The sequence below is a fragment of the Ananas comosus genome, linkage group 1 (genome assembly GCF_001540865.1).
Source record: "Ananas comosus cultivar F153 linkage group 1, ASM154086v1, whole genome shotgun sequence".
Classification (NCBI taxonomy): Eukaryota; Viridiplantae; Streptophyta; class Magnoliopsida; order Poales; family Bromeliaceae; genus Ananas; species Ananas comosus.
In genome coordinates, this window is record NC_033621.1 from 24,479,708 (window position 1) to 24,500,167 (window position 20,460).

Consider the following 20,460-nt stretch of genomic DNA (forward strand, 5'->3'; position numbering starts at 1 on the left):
TTTTACTTTGGGCTTTTAATGTTGCTTCTTTTATATGTATGTGGAAATATATGGTGTTGCATAGTGTTTAAAGAAAAGTTCAATAGGTGGCATCTTTATCTTCATTTGTTGTGAAACTTGCACTGTTTATGGAGGAGGAATCATGCTATTTATTATCAAGGTCTGAGCGTGGCATGACCAGATCACTTAAAGCTACTGTATTTGGTATCTATGTTTTTCTCAGTGAATCTATATATGTAGCAACTGTCCAACCTGCTTAACTCATTCATGCTTATTGTCTGTGCTTTCTTTTCAAATTGCAAACTGAGATTGGTTAATTCTGTATTAGGAGTTAAAAGAAATTTTGTCCAGCTCTCTCTCTCTCTCTCTCTCTCTCTGCAGAAAATTTCAATTTTTTGTATATACAATTTTGACCATTATAGTCATGTTTAGCCTATGTTTTTCTCAGTGAATCTATATATGTAGCAACTGTCCAACCTGCTTAACTCATTCATGCTTATTGTCTGAAAGTTTTTTTCAAATTGCAAACTGAGATTGGTTAATTCTGTATTAGGAGTTAAAAGAAATTTTGTCCAGCTCTCTCTCTCTCTCTCTCTCTCTCTGCAGAAAATTTCAATTTTTTGTATATACAATTTTGACCATTATAGTCATGTTTAGCCTATGAAAAAAACTTTCGGATAAAGGGCAACATTCCTACCATCACATTGCATGTGTGGTAGGTATTGAATATAAATATTAGAAATAGTATATTCTGGTAGCTTAAGTATTTGAAGAATAATGATTATTTCACACATCATTATATGGTATCAAGTAGAGGATTCTGAATTCGAGTCTGGTTAGACTCCTAGTAGGGAAATATTGTAGTCTGATAAAATAAATTTTTGTAGAAAATATTGATTGTTTCATATAAAAAAGAAGTTGCTGAAAGTATAAACAGATTCTAATGAATCAGGGAGGAACTCTGCCCATCACATGGTTTAGGATTGAGATAGAGAGACATCACATCACACTTCTGTGAAAGTTGACAACCTCATTGATGAAAACTGAACCAACTACAATAAAACCATCACCACGTGCAGTACCCTCGTAATTAAGTCATGGTTCTATTGTAATCTCTCTCTCTCTCTCTCTCTCTCTCTCTCTCTCTCTCTCTCTCTCTACAGAACCACCACACACTATGCGTGTTTGTATGCAGTGGATATGCATATGGATCTAATTACAAAATGAAATGTCTCTTTTGGTACTGTTGCATTTCCCTTTTTTAATTTTTTGGACTTAGATTCTATTTGTGTCAATAGGCGACGCATTGTCACAATCTATATATGTTATCTGCAGGATTCTTTCAGCAATAAAAGAACAAAGACAAAAAAAAAAGAGTTAGTAATAACTCATTATTCCCTTCTTTGACTAGTTTTTTGAAGCTGAACTTATGGGCCCCACCCCGGCTTTGGATTTTGGGCCTGAACTTGATGAGGTCCTTTCTCACAGCGTAGTTAATGACAATGCTGCATATCTTTAAATTCGACGGTGGTCAATGCACATGAATTTTTGTTTTGGTTGTGCAGAGGAGATGTCAGAAGAGCTTCTCAGCAAATTTTGCATCATAGTCGCCTCTTAAGGACACGCGTCCCTGCCCCAGCAGTACAAGTTTCGGGTCAGAGCTTCTGCTTATATATACATATATGCATCTTTTTTTACTTCTCGCCACAGCAAAACCCCTAATTTGAGCTATATCGTAAAAGCAGTAGCAACGCGGCTCCAGAAGACTTTTTTGAGCAAAACATCATAAATGCAAAGATGAGACGAGCAAATCCATTCACCAAATGAGAAGCGCTATATCGTGCTAAGAACGCAGTAGCATCACTATTTGAAGCCAAAAATTAAAAAAGCGAATAGAAAATAAACAAGTACAACGAAAATAAACATGAAAATAGCTGCTGCTAGATTGTATCCTCTGCTCGTATGCATTTGTAATCACGATCACGACGACTCGTTAATAGCAACTCGGCGATCATGAAATGGCGAAGAAATGCATTCATTATAAGGAAATTAATCTCTCCCTGCTCTTGTAGTTTGGAATTCAGAAAAAAAGTCCTAGCAACATAAAATGTTAGCAATTCAATCCATATCAGGTATCAGACACATCCGATCTATTCAGTAGATTACACTTCAACACATGAAATGTTTGTTAAGGCTCACGAAATATACAACACAGAATGGTATTAATGATGATAAAACCACAAAAAAGTATCTATTCGACTAGGGTCATCCCTCAAGGAAGTTTTAAGTCCAGCATAATCTTAAAAGCTTTTTCCCCTGGCAAATGCTTTGGTTCTCTATTGCTTGGTCATGGGAGGCGGAGCCGTCGGCAAGGGCGGGGGCTGGCCAAAGAGACCGCCACCACTGTCCGATACAGGGAAGTTAGGGAACATGTTTGGCGGAATGGGGAATGGGGGCATGCCGCCGACCATAGGATAGCCCGGCAGAGGAAAGGGAGGAGATGAACCGTAGCCGTATGGTACACCCGTCATGGAACCTGCGGCATTCTGCATGAACTGAGTGGTGCTGATGGCTGGCAGCAAAGAGGCAGGCGGTGGCGGCGCTTGCTGCTGAACAATAGGACTCGAGTGGCCCACGGGTGGCGGCGATGACTGTGGCGGCTGCGGCGGCGGTTGCAGTGCATCAGGATGCTGGAAGGGAGGTAGGGGCAGCGGTGGCTGAGGGTGGGAAGGGACATAGGAAGGAACAGCATTCTCGAGTTTCGGGCGCTTATTATCGGGAGGATGCTCTTCTTTCGGCTGTTGGGTGATGACACCCTCAGAAGCCAGGGAGGAGAGGACATAGCTGAGCATCTGGGCAGAGGAGGTTGAAGCTGCCAGCTTCGCCACCACGGCAGCAGCGGCAGTCTTCCGGTCCTCTGCAGCCTCAGGGTGGTGGGACAGGTTGCTGGGGTTGATGAGAGGTGCCTCTGGTGTGTACGTTGCAGTGGTGGTTTGGGGTTTTTCGCCAGTAAGAGCAGCAGATTCTTGGAGGACAGAGGATGACTCTTGGAAATTCTGATGATCGGTCGGCGGCGGCGCAATGTTGTAGGCTGGTAGCTTTTGGCATATAATGTCAGCTTGTTCATACCGTGACTGAGCCACCTGGAAATAGTTTGAAACAGCGAACAATAATAAAAAAAATATATAAATATCAGAACAAGTGGTGCGAGGGTTCTCTCCAACTTTCAAGAGCAAGAGCAACCTAATAGTTAAAAAAGAAAAGTCGATAAAGCTTTGTCGATCTTAAAGAGTTATTACATGGGGCTAACTTCACAAATTTATAAGTTTCCCCCTTACCTTGATATCCAAATGTTGTTGAGACATCATGGTGATACATTTGGAAATCATCAATCTTAAATCGATAAACTCAAATGTCCACAATTGGCGTCATGAAAGATTTAAGATATAGAAATTTTTTACGCGCTTGGGGATTCGGATGGATTAACAAAGAACTACCCTCCAGCAGATGATATTTGATTAGCAAGATTTCGATCGGTGGTATTTGATGTGGTCAAAAAATAGACTTTGTGATTATGAATGTCATCCATCCACCACATCAAAATCTGCCCATTACCCAGTAAGTTCCAACAAAGCTCATTAATAAGAAGACACTACCAAGTCTCTAAGCCCACATACATCGTATATATTTAGCATTGAGTACTGGATGGCTTTGCTTGAAACCACAGTACACACCAGCATCAATGGACATACTACTCACTGTACTATGATTAGGAAGTTGTTGAACTCTGTTGGAAAAAGAAACCATAGCAGACCTAAAAATGCTCAGAAGTGTGAAAATTACCTGAAGTTGATTACGAACTTGTTCAATCTTCAGTTCCTGCATATTAACCACACAAGGTTCGTAAGCATATGAGAGGAAGACACTTAATTTAACTAAATGCAACTGTAATCTCTCTTCAACTTGTTTAAAATTACTCACTTGCTCATGAAGCGCCTCTCGTAAAAGGGAAATGAGAGTTGTCCGAGATGATTCAGCTGCTTTTAGTTGTTCTATACATTCTCTTAGTATGCCATGGTGCATCTGTAACTCCCCCACTATAGATCCATTGCCATTCCCTATGAATATACAACAGACAGAAATAATGATCTGTTCGAACACTCTGTATCTTAACAAGCAGTAAAAAAGTAATGTAGAAACTGCTTTGATGAATATTTAGAAAGTTGGAAACAGCAGCTAGCGGATGCGATCCATATTTCGATTTGCATAACTCTGACTGGTTTTTAAGGTCTAAAATAAGAACAAACTGATTAAATTACGAAATAACTTAATATACGTGGTCTGGATCGTCAATGTAACAAAATGTCTTTTATAAAGTGCACCAAAATCCAATGTGGGAACATACCATTCAAACACAAAAAAAGAAAGAAAACAACGAAGATGAACCAACTCCATTTGCATCTTTCAACTCCATTGCACATAGAAACCCCTGATCATTTCAGGTACCCACGACGATTGAAATGTTGAAAGAAAAGTTTGAGCAAAAAATAGAAATAAATACACGGAAACACAGTAAAAATAGAAATGGGGGAGAACTCGTGAGTCAAATCTGAGTTCATTAACTTTGAAGTTTGAACATTCGCTTCGAATGACTAAACCTGGCGACTCAGCGAAACTTTTAACTTCTTTACCCCCCCACCCAAAAAAAAAAACATGAGTAACATAGCAATGATGTATTTAGCATTTGAATGTGAAGAAAAGAGATTTTTGTACAAAGATAATGTTCCCAGTTATCATTTGGATCATGCGTACATGCATAGATCTTAGCTGCTTGGTGGTAATAATAGCAGACCAAATATTTAAGTCAATTAATGAGCGACTAGTGATGGCACAGCTCAAATTTGGTAATTTCTGAAGCTCGTCTTCAGTCATCCAGGTTATGGAAAACTTGTTTAACATGATTTGCAAGAGAACAATTGAGTAAGAAGGAAACAGAAGGCCACAAAGTCCTGAGTGACTTGCTGAGTCAGAATTTTGAGAGACTTGATCAAACTTAGTTTCTCTGTTTTTCTTACTCTTATTTTGCTTCCAAAAGTTGTATCTCACAAAATTTCAACTTGTCGACCTTGAAGATGACTCAAATAGTTGAGTGAGCTCGTAACTTGGTCTAGCCATACAGCTGTATCAAAGAGGCCCAGTTTGGTGTAGAAGAAGACAAGAAAGCAAGCCAAAAGATATCCATGTTCCTCATCAAACAAAAACAAACTGCTCATCAACTTTGTACAGTTAAGACTTACAGGTATTTAATAATTGCATACATGATGCCAGTCCCAAACTAATGTAGCACTCCAACTCCCATTATCACATATCCCGAATGATTTCAGGATAAGATGGGAGACTACTTAGAACAAAAACATAGCGAACTGACTCAAAAATGTTTAAAAAAAGAAACTAATTAATAGGAAAGTAATTAGTACATTTAAACAAAAGAATCCAAATTGGCACAAATGATGGGTGTAGCATTACCTGGAGTTAAGTTATTCCCGTAATCCTTGTCCACCTTGTCAATGAAACTAATAGCCACTTGACACTTTCCAAATAAGGTTTCTTCATCTACAGGAACACTATTGATATGCTCATAACTCGAAATAAGATTCTCCAGCAGTTCTCCACCAGGTTGTTTCTGTTTATGCCAGAAAAGGCAATAGTATCAAATTCATATAAATATGGGAGGTGGACATGCCTAGATGTTTCAAAACATAGATTGCGGTGCACCATATAAATAATGTTCTTACCAATTTGTAGCTAATGCCCTTTCCATCTCTATTTCTGTTCTCTAGATTCCTCCCTAATAGCTCTTCCTTGAGAATTTGCCCACGAGATCCAAATACTTTACGCTCTTCCCATATAGCAACCTGGAGAATATAAGTAAGACATCTTTATTCTGTATACTTCTAATCATGCTACCATCAATCTTCAAGGTCCAAGATTAAAAATCAAGAAAAAAGTGGAAAAAGGAGATATTGAAATGCAGTAATTGCCGGAAGTCACTAAGGGAAGCAAACATGTCTTGCTTATTAGAAGGACAGGATATTGAAATGCAGTAAAACCCGCTGAAAATAGGGTCAGTTGGACTTCATCCACATAATTAGGCTGCTACTGACAGTTCAATGTTTAGGCTACTAAGAACGCTTAACCACCTTCCCGCCACATTTTCCATCCAAGAATTGTTAGCGAGTCTTAAGCTACAATGATTCCCACCATAAAGCGAGTAACTTCTAACAGTCTAAAAAAGCAGTATATAGGTTTCAATATCCAAGGAAGAAAAGTAGAAATAAAGCTATTTCCAAGGGGGTACTTCTGCAATTTAGCCTTAATACAATACAACGTCAAAATTAGGTGAACGAAGTATACAACTGCTAGGCTTAACATACCAGTCTCTTTACAGTATTCCTTCCAAACTCGCCCCCATTATTGAGCACATCGTTAAGCGCACCGGGAAGGACTCTCCAAAATTCACTGATAAACTCCATTCCCTTTCGCCTGCTGTTCTGCAAGATATCATTTGCCAAATATAGAAATGATACTCGCCTATCCCGGGGAGCACAATGGAATTGTCGCTCCCATGTTTCCACAACTTGCTTAGCTTTATTCCTATGGAAGATACACCAATGCGACAAAGCTTACATTTGTTAAGTACGTAACTTCAATATTACATAATTCCTGGAATGCCAAACATAGTATGACTAATTTTTGTGCTAGAGAAAATGGTAAATCATAAACAATAGAATCAGTTTCTTTCCAAGATAACCCATGTGAGAAATGTAATTGTTAAAATAACATAGGCAAAATTTTATGTCTAAATGACCCTACAGCCTACTAGGTCAGTGACGCATAAATGCTGCACCATCTGGGTGAACATTGAAAGCTGTTCATGGTGTGCTTGTGAACACCATGAATGCTTTGCAGTATTCTCATAATGGATTCTTTAATGATAAATAGAATATAAAGAAGGAGACTTGAACACGGGCGAACCATTTGCAGTGTCGAGAACATTGCAAATGATTTGTGGAGTTCAACATACCCAGCAACAGCACACCTACATGTCGCCAACGCAACGAGTGATAGGTTATTTCAATAAATACAGTCATGTAGACTTTCAATAACTTCAATGGCGTTAAATAGGAAAAAACCCATTGAAATCATGTTAAGATATTGGGGGTTAAGTTAGGAAGGTCATTAGGTCAGAGTTGCTTCCTTTCGGAATGTATTTCCCATCAAGGAACTAGATGAAGGCCCAGAGAAGTGACTGCCATGATTAACTACGGTGATACAAGTTCATCACAAGCATCTTCTAAGACGTCATCAGAAAAACTAATGGTAAATCATAAGCATAGTAGATATGCCAAGTATTGGAGGTGAACTTAGACAGAATAATAAGATAAAATGCCGACAAATCAAGGTAGCTTCTAAGGATAAATTTATCTAGAAAGTCAGAACCATTGCATTGGAAATGTGCGATAATTAATTGATAACTACTAAGAATTTGACTACAGATCATGCTTCCATAAAAGGATACTCTCTATACTCTGCTGTGAATTATTGAGCTTAGCAAGCTTATCCACCAAGATCTGCCCGTTAAATGACCCGTTCATTTCTCTTGGTCTAAATAACCAGAAGCCAGCTGGAAGTAAACCTACCATGGAAGGATATATAAAAGAATTGTAAGTTGAATACTGTCCAAATCAGTGGCAAAAACATTGCAAGCGACAAAAGTTAAAAAGAGCCCAAACCTATAGTAGGTTAAAAACAACAAAATAACTATTTACTTGCATTGAAGAGATCTTCCAGGCAAAAAATAAAAAGTTGAGTGAAAAGCAAACAAACACAGCTGAAGAATAGTTAAAAAATATAAACTTTGGCCAAATGTCGCTTTAGAAGTGGGCAACAGGAAGTGAGCGTCCACGCACATGGCATATTGAGTTTAACTCACGAGCCTCGTGTTACTTTTTGAACGTGAAATAATAGCATGGGGGAAGAAAGCCTACATAAGCCTTTTGATATCACAGTTCAAACTTATCACAAAAGGGATTGTGAAGTACAAAACGTTACTCGACTATCTCTCACTCAAATGAACTATTAATCATCTGCATAATACTCATACCACCCATCACTATTTTTATAACTACTTAGTGCATTATTTAATGAACATGGCTCATATAGGATAGGATTAGCGTGATAAGAAATAACAGTATAATAACCCCAAATAATATAGAGTTACAAAAAGGTAGAAACAAGCCACCCAAAGACAAATGCATGACGAAACTACGGTTAGCAATTATATCTGTACTGGTGAATCAGCAAAAAAGTATAATTTTTATGTTTCAGGAGCACAAATTTCACCTAGATAGTGAAAATTAGAGGAAATCCTCAATTTTCACAAGAGAAAACAACTCAACCCAATGAGAAGAGCACAAAAATATGATCTTTCATCTTCCCACCAAATCGCTCACCCAAAACTCTTAAAAACCGAACCCCTCTTCGAGAATCCGAGACTAAGCGATCCCACGATCTCGATTACACCAAGCCCCCTACTAATCAGAACAAGTACAGCAAACAAGAAGAAAATTTATGAATCTGCGAGGATCTCACCTGCTAATCCAAGTTGTGGAGCGAGTTCGATGAATCCCGATTCGACTGGCACATGTTTACACAATTCCTGCTCGCATGAAGCTCCCGGGGAGGGATAATTAGGGTTTTATTGGGATCTTATTCGTCTTTTACGCCCCTTTTATTGACGATTAGGGTTTGGGAGAGGGGATTTGGGGGGGATTGGGCTCGGGAGGCTTCGTGCGTCGCCAGAGGGGACGAAGAGGGTTTTTGGTTTTTTCGATTATCTTCGTACGCGAGAGAGAGAGAGAATATTCCCTGCACCGGGTGTATAACTACATCTCATAGACCACACCCTCTTAAAATTAAGGTTATCACTATTTAAAGCACTCAGAATCAAAATCTTAATAAAGTGATTAGACATATATTTGGTAACATCAAAAAAGCTTACTATTAAAAATATATAATTTTAAATATTTATTTCTTACAAGTAGAATAAGAATCCTTTCTCAATGTTTTAGAAACTGATACTACGAATAAAGTTTAATTTTAAAATAGTAATTATTAAAAATTAGATATGGTATATTAGTTGTGTACATATATCTCAAGAACTCATGGGTTTGAAAGATGAAATGGTTCTTCCTCTTCTTCTTTTTTTTTTTTTGTGTTCTATATACTGTATGATATATACTTTATACAGTATGGTTTTTTTTTTTGTAAATGGACCCCTGGAAAAATTTTATTTTAAAACCAGTCCCAACAAATTTATAATTACTAAAATATCCCTACTCCTGCCACGTAGGCGCCACGTGGGCGGACTGGGTGTTGGCTTGGCAAGTTGAACACGGTGAATAATTCACCGTGTTCAAACACGGTGAATGGTTCACCGTGTTTCATATTTATATTCCCTTTCTTCTTCTTTTTAATATTTATATTTTTCGCAATACATATATTTTTAAAAATCCGAATCCTGACCTGAACCGGGCGGATTTTAAAAATCCATACCCATATTCATACCCGACCAAAAACCTAAAACCCGAACCTGGATCCGAACCCGGCGGGTTTTAAAAATCCATACCATTGAATAAAGATTTAAGGGATAAAAATTATTAAATATTATATATATTGTATAAATAAACAAAAATAAATTATATATATATATATATATATATAATTTATTCGGGGTTGGGTTCGGGTTTGGGTTGGGTAAATACAAAATTCATACCTGTATTTTTATCCATCGGGTTTTTATTTTCTATACCCATAATCGAATTCATACTCGTTTAGTTCGGGTAAACACACCCCATTCGGATTTGGGTTCGGATAATATTTCGGATATTCATACCCACCGACATCTCTACTCTCTATTCCTCTTTTCAATATTTATATTGCGAAAAATACATATATTTGTATTTTTTTAGACACGTAAATTATTTACCGTATTTGGATACGGTGAATGGTTCACTGTATTCAACTTAACATCCTGGCCCCAGCCCCGCTCGCGTGGCGCTGACGTGGTGTCTGCGTGGCAGGATCAGGGCCAAAAATACAAATATAAATTTGCTAGGGCTATTTTTAAAATAAAATTTTCAAGGGGGCTAGATGCAAAAATGGCCCACAGCCCAGTATTTTAATTTTATTTTATTATAGTATACATGTATTTCTACACTTATTTAATATTTGCTATTTAAAAAATTAAAATGGGCTCAAACAAGGCTTTATTGAGCTTTGGACTTTAGACCTTAGTCCGGGCTTTGTTTCCATCAACAATTTCGGGCCCCGAATACGCCCGAAGCCTGTTAAATTGATTTGAGCCGGGTCTCGGGTTTAGACCGGCCTAACTCGAATCCGACCCAGTTACTTCCTTACCCATTTCGGTCGTCGACATCTTAGCTGTTTGTTTGGTAAATAAAATACTCTTGAGTTTCATTTGCGGCCGAAGCTTGAAATGAGATTCAGAACCTCAAATGTCTTACTTGTTCTGACTTAGATGCAAAACAATCTAATTAATGTTAGTAGGACACTCATTCTATCAGTACGCTTCAAACAGTATTTTTTGACAATAGATTAGAACATACCAAATTATAAAATTTCTACTTCTGAGGGTCTAACTCTCACTTTCATTTTCCGCTGCAAGAGAAGCCAAATGCTATACTACTACTAGAGACTTCTATTGTTGAGAACTGAGGCAGAAGCGGGGCCAAACAGGCCCAAAATCAAAGCTCCAAACTACTACTACTACTACTGCAATTATGAAAATTTAAAATTATGCTCAAAAGATCCATATAGCATTATTATTCAAATGAAAGTTTGTTTTTTTGAGAGATTAGGTAGCACACTACCCGTTCGTTTATTTAATTTAGAAATAAACTTCATTTAGAAATAAACTTAGCTGAAAATGTGAATCAATTAGGATTCAAACTTGGGATCTCGGCTATCAACCGTCAAGCCCTTTGTCATTGGCCCTAGGAACAGTCGGTCAAAAGAAAGTTTGTTAGACAATGTTTTGTCTTAGATCCAAAATCATTACATGTGTTTGTGATAAATCATTATGTATGAACTTGAGCAAGCACACAACTCTAGAATGATCCCCCGTTCACAAGGACTAGCACTGAAATAATGGCACATCGCGATTCGTCGACGACCTAACGATGCGTCACATGTCGGCATTCGATAGGCCGAATGGATCGGATTTTTTTTTTTTTTTTTTTTTTGACCAATCAAAATTTTGGTGTGTTTAAGGTTGGTTCCCTTCAGACAAAGGCACCATTTTTTCTATTACAAGTCTTCTTCTGATGGTTACATCTTCCTTTTCTTCTTTTTTTTTTTTTTCCTTTTACTTTTTTAGTAGATTATTTAGCATGTGGTGTTATGGAGTTGCTTCATGGGAAAGGAGACCATTGGGGTCATCCCACATCCTCACTCCAAAGGCATTGACTAATGCTTAATTTATGAAATAAAAAAAAAAAAATCTAAAAGCATCTCAAATTTATTCTCATTACAAGCACAGATGATAAAAATATCTATTCTTCGGATATTTGAGGACGGAGTAGAGAGGTTATATTTGTAAATTCGAAAATTCGATTTTAACTTTCTTTCGTACTGATGTTGCTGGATGGTCCTGAATTCAAAACTCATCAATTTAATTTTTTAGATTTTCGGATAACAAAAAAAATATATAATAATTGCAAAAAGCTATTTGAGATTCTTCGCAATTCAGCCAAATAAAATATAAAAATTTAAGGACTAAATTGGTGTTTGATCTAAATTGTATAGGTCAAAGATAATTTACACCTGAAATATGATAATTTTTATTTTTTTCAGTTAGGCTTAGACTAAAACCTAAGCCTTAATTACTTTCTTTGAGGGGAAAAAAATCCGAAGAACAACCTAAGCTCAGGGGATTCATACAATTGATCACTATTTTTTTAAGGGCCCTTTGATATTAAGAGCTCTTAATATTATTGGACCAGAAAAAATTAGGATCAAAACATATAAAGATTTATTTTTATTTTTTTTTCAATAAGATTCCAATTTTAATCAATAACACAATTTGTTTAGACTTAGTTTGATATTGAAGTCTATCTGACGCTATTAGATAAAATGGAGTTGGAGTAAAAGCATTAAGTGATATATTTCTACGTTCTCCGATGGGACCGCACAAAACATATCGTAATTAACTTATTGCGATATGTGAAAAGGAATATTACGTATGAAAACAAACAAAGTATTTTTTCATCGTATTTTCTCATCGCACGTAACACAACTTCTCTGCAATTCCAAACGAAGTCTTACTATGTTATTATTTACAAAAATAAATAAAATATTTTTATTATATTTTTTGAATGATATGTAATATATTTTGTGAAACAAATTGTGATATGAGTAATCAGAAAAACACTGTGGAGGGCAGTAAAATCATTTCACATTTTCCTTTCCCTGCCTACCAAATTGGAAACATCCAGACACAATTACCATAATACCCTCATGAGACTCCCAAATGCAATAATTCTTAATAATCATTAAAAAAAAAAAAAGAGGAAAAGCTTATAATTATGGTCCTCTTTCTATGGAATCTATCCTTCCAAAAAGCTGGGGCCCAAATAATAGAGAGCAAACATTATGGTGAGTGGCTCCGGTAATAACACCTGGGTCAGAGGGCTATTTATGTCATTTCACAGGTGTTGATGCTATTATATAGTCACCATGATGTCATAGTTCTTCAAAGGGTATTTTATTATTCCTCTACAATGACTAAAATACTATTATTATTTTATATTATTTTTAGTGAATAAATATTTTTAAAAAGTCTAAGTATGAGGTATGATAAGATTGTAGAACATGCAGCGGAGTCGTTTGGCCTAGATTCTGAAAAAATAATTTCTGTGTAATTAATTTTATTTTGAAGAATTAATTTTGATTAAAAACTATAAAGCGTTTGACTAAATTTAGATAAAAATAATTTATTAAGTAATTTTGTAAAATTGTTTGGCAATTTTTTTTTTGATATTTGTATATATTAATATTTTCACTAAATTTTATATCAAAATAATTAAAATTTTAAATTAAAATTTTTATATTTCAAATTTGTACAATATTTAGAATTTGATATTTTAATTTTAAAAATAAATTTGAATTTTTAATCTAAATTTAAATTTTGAACTATCAAATTTAAAATCTAAATTTAAAATCTAAAATCTAAAATTTATAATTTATAATTTATAATTTATAATTAAAATTTAAAAAATTTAAATTTGAATTTTTAAAAATTAAAATCTTTAATTTGAAGATTAAAACTTGTAATTTTAAATTTTAAATTTTTAAATTTAAAATTTTAAAATCTAAAATATCAAAATTTAAATTTTAAAAGTTAAAATTTAAAAATTCAAATATAAAATTTAATTTAAAATTTTTAATCTAAAATTAAAATAAAAATTTGAGGTTTGAGTTTAAAATCAGAATCAGATTTCAAAAAGCAGCTTTTTATGTTTCTAATTCTGATACTTTCAAAATCAGTTTTTTTTATTCTGAAAATTGGAATCAAATTTTCTAACACTTGTTGTCAAACGCTTTACTAAGCCCAAAGTTATTTTTTAGCTCGAAATTACTTTTCAGAAGCCGGGGCAAACACCCCTGTATTATAGAAATTTTTTGCGCAAGCTGTTAAGGCCATAGTTGTCATCCAACATGGTTAATTTTTTCTGTCCTAAAGAGTGATAATGTGAGTAACACACAATTAACTTTGTTCTGCTTCACTGATCGTCCCTAAAGCAAGTGGCAAAGGGCTTGGTGGTTGGTACCCGAGACCCAAGTTTGAATCATAGTTGATTCATATTTCCAGCTAAGTTTATTTTTAAATGAAATAAACCAAGCGGGTAACGTGCTGTCTATCTCTCAAAAAAAAAGAATAACACCCAAGAATAAATCTAGTTCACAAACCTTTAAACCCAACCCAAATATAAGAAAACCTGGATTGGGCATTTTGGTTAAGCATAGATGTTATATCAAGCTCAAAAAAAAAAAAAAAAAAAAAAAAAAAAATCATCGCAACTTACATACCTTGTTAGTCAATTGATGATTACATGCTCCAGAATGAGTTAGATTGTTCAAAATGGCCGACAGCGATAGTACAATTACAATGCATGGGATTATAGCTGGAGAAATTGTTCTCATCTTTTTTTCGCCGCGAAATCCAGTTATTGCCTCCATAAAACTGTTCACACTTACATTACTTATAACCAAGGTCAACTTCGGTTGATTAAGTAGAATGTTACACGTTAGGAACACTTTGATCTTTCATTAGCTGCTCCTGAAGGAAAAGGAGGAGGGAATATACATTTGCAATTCCTTGGCTTCTTTTTCGGTTTCTCTTTATCGCAGCTTCGCTCTAACCTACCACTAAAGTGGGTTGATAAATCTCGAGATCGAATAAATAACTGCAGGCCTGCGAACGATCAAGGGTGCTTTTCTTTTTAATCGGCCGCTGTACTTGCGAAAGCTTTCTCGCTTTAAAATATTCCGAAACAAGTAAAGCAGATTCTGGGATGCTCAAGAGGGGCAGTAGGTGAGCGCCTGCCACAAGTCATTTGAGCAAAGATGCTCATCAATAATTTCTAAAGAGATCATCAAAGTCCGTCGACGCAGAAATTTCAAAAGCATACGATTAAAGGAAGCGACAATATGGCCCAAGGAATCAGCTAATGTACTAGTAACATGCCCCACTCCAATAATTTCTTTTTAGGTGCCACTTGAATCACATGAAGGTAACAATGCTAATCGATGTAATTATACGCACGCACCGCGTCACGTTTTGGCCAACAAAAAACAGAAAAATTGATGCATGAAGAATTTNACCTTTCTCTCTAAAAAAAAAAAAAAAAAAAAAAACTAATTCAAAGTAAGAGAAACTTCAAAAGATAGAAAATGATATTTACAACCAAATTATGATTGTCAGCAAACTAAATTGATCAAAGCTACTTGTATTTAGAATGGTTAATATATGCCAATTTTAATATAAAATAATAATGTTGGGCCTACAGTCTATATTTGGTTGTAATCTTACAATCTTACTCATCCAGAGACTCCTTTTTTTCTCTACTTATCAATTGTCATATCAATTTTTTTTTAAGTAAAACCCAGAAAGGGATAATAAAATCTTACAAGTTCTTAGATGAGGAGCTGCAGAGATCACAAACCCTTTGACAATAGACAATTTTTTTATTTATTTTTTTTGAAGATTTTTCGTTTTTACTTTGCTCAACTTTTTGTCCACTTTTTTTTTCTGTTTTTTTTTTTTTTTTTTTTTTTTTTTTTTTTTTTTTTTTTTTTTTTTTTTTTTANACATACTAGGGACCACAAATCGTCTACTCCGAACAGCTGTCGAGACCTCTCACAGTCCTGTTCAGGCTCAGCACAACCGCGCTTTATTTGCATTTTGTCTGAGTCGCCCCTGCGCTCTCGTCCTGAATCGAAACCTTTAGACGTTTAATGTCTAAAGACGAACAACATGGCCATGTTGGTAGTTCCACATGGCCATGCATGGCCATGTTGGTAGTTCCGCATGGCCATGTGAAAAACATGGCCATGTTGGTCGTCCCGCATGGCCATTGAAGCGGTCTAAAACGCGTCGACGAGAGCCCAACGGTAAACATGGCCATGTTTATGTGGTCCCATCCATTCCCCACAAAACCATTAAAGAATGGAATTTGCACAGTGGGAGAGAGGGTGAGGAAGAATATGCACATCTCCTCGATTCCTTCCGAAGAACGTACGAAGAAGAGGAGAGAGAGATCTGAGTTGACAATCGTTCCTCCTCGAGCCCACCTCAACCTAGCTGCGGCTGCAGCGCGGCGCCACGGCAAGCTCGCACGGAAGCAGCAGCATCGTAGCGCTCTCCGGCTCGCTCCCACGCTAAGGCGGCAAGAGCTGCAGCGCGGCCTAATCCTAATCGAAAACTCCACCCAAATAGTAGCCTAAAGATGAGGATTTCAGAGCCAATTGCCGTACATATAAAACACATTATCGAGCTTAAACACCTAAAAAACACAGAAACTGTAGATTTGACTTAAACCTCGTATCATAATAAACACCTATTTAATATGTACAACCTGAACTTAAACTGAATCCTCTTTTAGGCGCTTATATTGGACAGTATACGAATTTGATGGTCTAAATCGAGATCCTCGGCACCAAACTAACATAGTAGCGTCAAAGTCTCACCATCTATGGGGTCTATCAAATCTAAAGACAATGCGAGCACGACCCTACGGCTCACGTAAAAATGTCATCGTAAGTCTGACAAAGCCTGACAAACCACGGCAGCCTCAACTGCCACTTGGGTCAAACGACAAAACCGTAGTCTAACACGGCTCCCGTACACTGAACAACCAACAATCTGGTCAACCTGGGACAAATGAACTGATATCGAACACTCTCGGACTAACTCGAGCTGTCTCTATGCGAACGTATGAGCCAACCCATCGCGGGTGCTCACGGTGAGATCTTAGCCCGAATCACAAAGACGCAACTACAGCTCCATAGGACAAACCTGAACGATAGGTGACTGACGAATCACACCTCCATCGAAATCGAAGCTGTCCGCCCTACCCACACAAATGTCAGGGACCCTGCCCATACGAATATCAGGGATCACTCTAAACCAGTCCTAACTGTAAAAGATGTCTAACAATCACAGTCTCGTACTATCATAACACCAAAAATCGACATCTAAACAAGGTCGTAATGAATGATAGGGTCGAGGGAAGACATCTGAATCACCCACTTGGCTACTACAACTCCTGCCGTGGGTGACTCCTGATGAATAAAAATGTCATCAAGAGTGCGGGTCAACAATGGGATAAAAACGTCTCGGGCAACAAGGCTGACAACGAAGGAGGCTCTGACTAGCACCGTTACGGCAACAGTCAATCTCGGGAAGGGTCAATGACGACAAGCACTCCAATGGTCGACGTCCATCACGATCAAAATTCAAAGAATATGTATGTCCAACATAGAGCGACCCGCTCGAAAACACATAGACTTGTATACATACATAAACCTTGAACAAGGACAGATATGATCAAAATAAGCTTATCGAGATATGATGACAAACATCATAATATACAAAATGTCCATGTCGATCGCGAAGCATATGTCCTTTTTAAGAAAACATATACCGCCTAAACAGCCGCACGGGCCCCTTGCACGTTAGGCCCCGCACTGTCTAAATTCAACCATAGTCTCGAAACGTAATCCAGCAACCCTGGATCCTTTGGATTCAACCGTTTGGAGTTCTTCCGTTCTGCGCTCTCCGCACTAAATAGCGCTTTCAGTGACTAACTAATAAGATTGAGGAGGACCTCGCCTCCCTCACTAACTTCCTCAAAGACAAAGCCAGGTCTTTTTAATACAACCGACGTCTGCTGTATTAAAATTCCTCTTTGTCCCTGGCGAAAGATCTGAAAGCAAATTAACCCAGCTCTCACAAACACAAAATAAATTGGAAGGAAAGCAAAGAACCGTCGACATATAGCTGCAGCACCAGCTGGCAGCAACGCCCTCGCACGTGTCAGCTGCGCCCTCGTACGGCATGGGGGACTCTACGGACTCGTCCATCTCGGCTCACGTGTTGGCCTCCGCTCACGTGGGGGACTAGACTCTCTCGTCAACCGACGGAACTGACTCCACTGGTTCGTTGTCCCCCTCAACAATGTCTCCGACACACTCTCCTATCGAGGTGGCGTCTCATGTCGTGGACTCGTCGGTCAAGGTAGAGGCTGATGAGATCACTGTCGTGGTCGACGTCGTCATGGAGGTGGTCGCCGTCAAGGGGGTCGCGGCCAATGTAGAGAATCACTCCGAGGCGTCTACTGGTTCCGACTCGTCCTCGCCTACCGACTCTCTGAGCAGGCGAAAGTAGCAAAACTAGGTGGCTGGAAACTACCGTCTACAAGTGTCCGGACCCAACAACTCCTGACCCAGTCGCGCTACCTCTTTGACAAACTCTTAAACAAATAAGGACTCGCCCTCGTCCATGTGGACCCTCAAGTGACGAACTGTCCTCTACATGAACGTACCACCTCCTCTCACTCTGCTCTGATATCCAACCACTGGAACGTCTACTCTACCCTAATCAAGACGCCGTACGATATACCCTACATAAAGAGGTTGTCACATTTCGTCTTTGAGTTCCTCCTAAACTTCTCCGAAGTCGTCCCTTTCGCTGGTCAAGTCCTCATGTAGGCATTCAAATGAGCTGAGGACTTAACACAAGGTAAACACGGGTCCCTGCTCCGCGTGTCTCAAATGGACAAGCTCGCTCCAAACTCTAGCCTCTAGAAGGCCAACCAAGTCCGCGTCTCCAACTCCTGGAACCTACGTAGCTACCTCGTCCGAGAAACCCATTTCTCCCCACTACGTAGGTAAGCCTTCTCCTGAGTCCGTCACCCCGTCTCAGTCCTATCCTTCGCGGGGAAAGGCCTACTACCTCCTGTCAGCTCATCGTCTGCAGACGGCTCCGGAGGTGCTAGTGCGAGAGTCCCAGCACCCAGAAGCCCCGTAGTCGCTAGACCCCCTAGGCCAGTCGTCCCTGTCGGTGGCTCCTGTGGCGTCACACACTAGACGCCCCCTGGGGTGACCGGGGCCGTCACGCTCGTCTCTCTCCCGTCCACAATATCAACGCCAGTCGTTTTTCATATATATATATATATATATATATATATATATACACATATATAGAAGCAAAATGGGAGTTGGGTTTTGCTTATCTAGCTCAGTTTTAGCCTCAACTCCTAACTAAAATTTGTGTTCTTTGAGGTGGATTTGTTAATGCTTTTGAAATCTTCATCAACCTCGGGAATGGAGAGGCCACAATTTGTGCGGCATCATGGAGTGCTGAGGCTACCCCCTGGGTTCAGGTTCCACCCTACTGATGAGGAGCTTCTCGTCCAATACCTTAGAAGGTCTTTTCATTCCCTCTCCCCGCCGCCGTCATTCCCGAGATCAATCTCGAAAACCACGACCCTTGGGATCTGCCCGGTCCGTATTATTACTATTTTTTTTATTAATTTTCATTTCATTGCGTATTGACTTAAAGTATCACTCGTTTACGTACTTACGTGCGTACTTAGGCGGCGGAGATGAGGCGGAGGAGGAGGAGAGGTACTTTTTTAATCTGAGACAATCGAATTGCGCGAAAAAGGGCAACCGGTCGGCCCGGCCGACGAGGTCCGGCTACTGGAAGGCCACGGGGAAGGACCGACTGGTTGTCGCCGCCTCCCGGCCCGACCGGACGGTGGGGACGAAGCGGGCTTTCGCCTTCTACCTCGGGAAGCCCCGCCGCGGCTCCCGGACTGATTGGTTCATGCACGAGTACAGCCTCTCCGCCGACGAAATTCGAGCCTTTACCATGTGCCATGCAAAGAATGCAACCCTCCATAATATTGTGAGATTTTCCAATCTTAATTGATCTCCTTGTTTATTTATTGCTCTAAGATTAAAAAAGGGAAAGGAAACAATATTAATTTGGTGCAAGATGATAAAACTTCTATTGATTGCTTACTAAGAACTACTCTTGGTTGTGTAGAGTTCAATGTTTGAGATCAAAGATTGGGTGGTTTGCCGCATTTTTAAGAAGAACCGAGCGACGAAGTTCGACGCGGGGATCAAGCGTCGGAGTACTGAATTTGCCCGTTTTGTTACGCGGCAGAGCAATAATCAACAGCCGAATTCGCCGTTATCGTCGTCGTCGTCGTCGTCGAGCTGTGTCACCGATCTTTCGGATAATGGAGAGGAAAATAGCAGCTGCAATATAGATTCCTCCCCTAGAGAGGATTAAACTTGTACTCCTTGTTCCTTTTTTTTGGTGCTTCTTCCTCCCCCGTCCCTTGTGTACCAAAAGTTTCAATCTAGTAAAGTTGGGCTCGAGCAAACCTTTACTCAAAAGGTTTCAATTTGAGAGAAATTAAGATGAATTACAAATTAAATGGCTGTAACTAGTAACTACTCACTCAAAAGTTTGTACACAAAGCATAAAAGAGGAGAGAATGGAAAGTGAGGGGATAAACTTAGATGGTTTTTGTTGTCCTTTTAGGATCATCCAATGCACTAAGAAAGAGAAAGAATTGAAAAATAACAAAAAAAAGAAAAAGAAAAAGAGAAAAGAAAAAATAGCAAGAAAAGATAGCAAGAAAAGATAAGGCATTTATATCCATGTGGTGTGAGAAGGAGATGCCAATTAGAGAGAGAGAGAGAGAGAGAGAGAGAGAGAGAGAGAGGGGAATCCATCAAAAGAATAAGAGCTTTGGCTGAGAAAGTTTGATTAGGGGCTTTTATGGGGCCCCTGAAAAATAC

At 38.4% G+C, this 20,460-nt stretch overlaps 1 protein-coding gene and 1 pseudogene across 1 annotated transcript; one reads left to right on the forward strand and one right to left on the reverse strand.

The window, feature by feature from the left end:
• Positions 2,039-8,930, reverse strand: LOC109706646 (regulation of nuclear pre-mRNA domain-containing protein 1B). The gene is made up of 8 exons (XM_020227623.1): positions 8,653-8,930; positions 7,580-7,696; positions 6,435-6,682; positions 5,796-5,915; positions 5,527-5,683; positions 3,982-4,118; positions 3,844-3,879; positions 2,039-3,143 (listed from the first exon to the last, which is right to left on the reverse strand). Exons 2-8 carry the CDS (start codon positions 7,653-7,655, stop codon positions 2,337-2,339), a joined length of 1,581 nt encoding a protein of 526 aa, XP_020083212.1. The 5' UTR covers positions 7,656-7,696; positions 8,653-8,930; the 3' UTR covers positions 2,039-2,336.
• Positions 18,815-20,081, forward strand: LOC109706810 (annotated as a pseudogene).

Coding starts and splice junctions, on each gene's coding strand:
- LOC109706646 (XM_020227623.1), bottom strand. CDS start 7,655: ATGAACGGGTCATTTAACGGGCAGATCTTGGTGGATAAGCTTGCTAAG. Junction 4,119..5,526: donor CGGGAATAACTTAACTCCAG/GTAATGCTACAC, acceptor GTATATTCATAG/GGAATGGCAATGGATCTATA. Junction 3,144..3,843: donor AAGTTCGTAATCAACTTCAG/GTAATTTTCACA, acceptor AACTATTTCCAG/GTGGCTCAGTCACGGTATGA.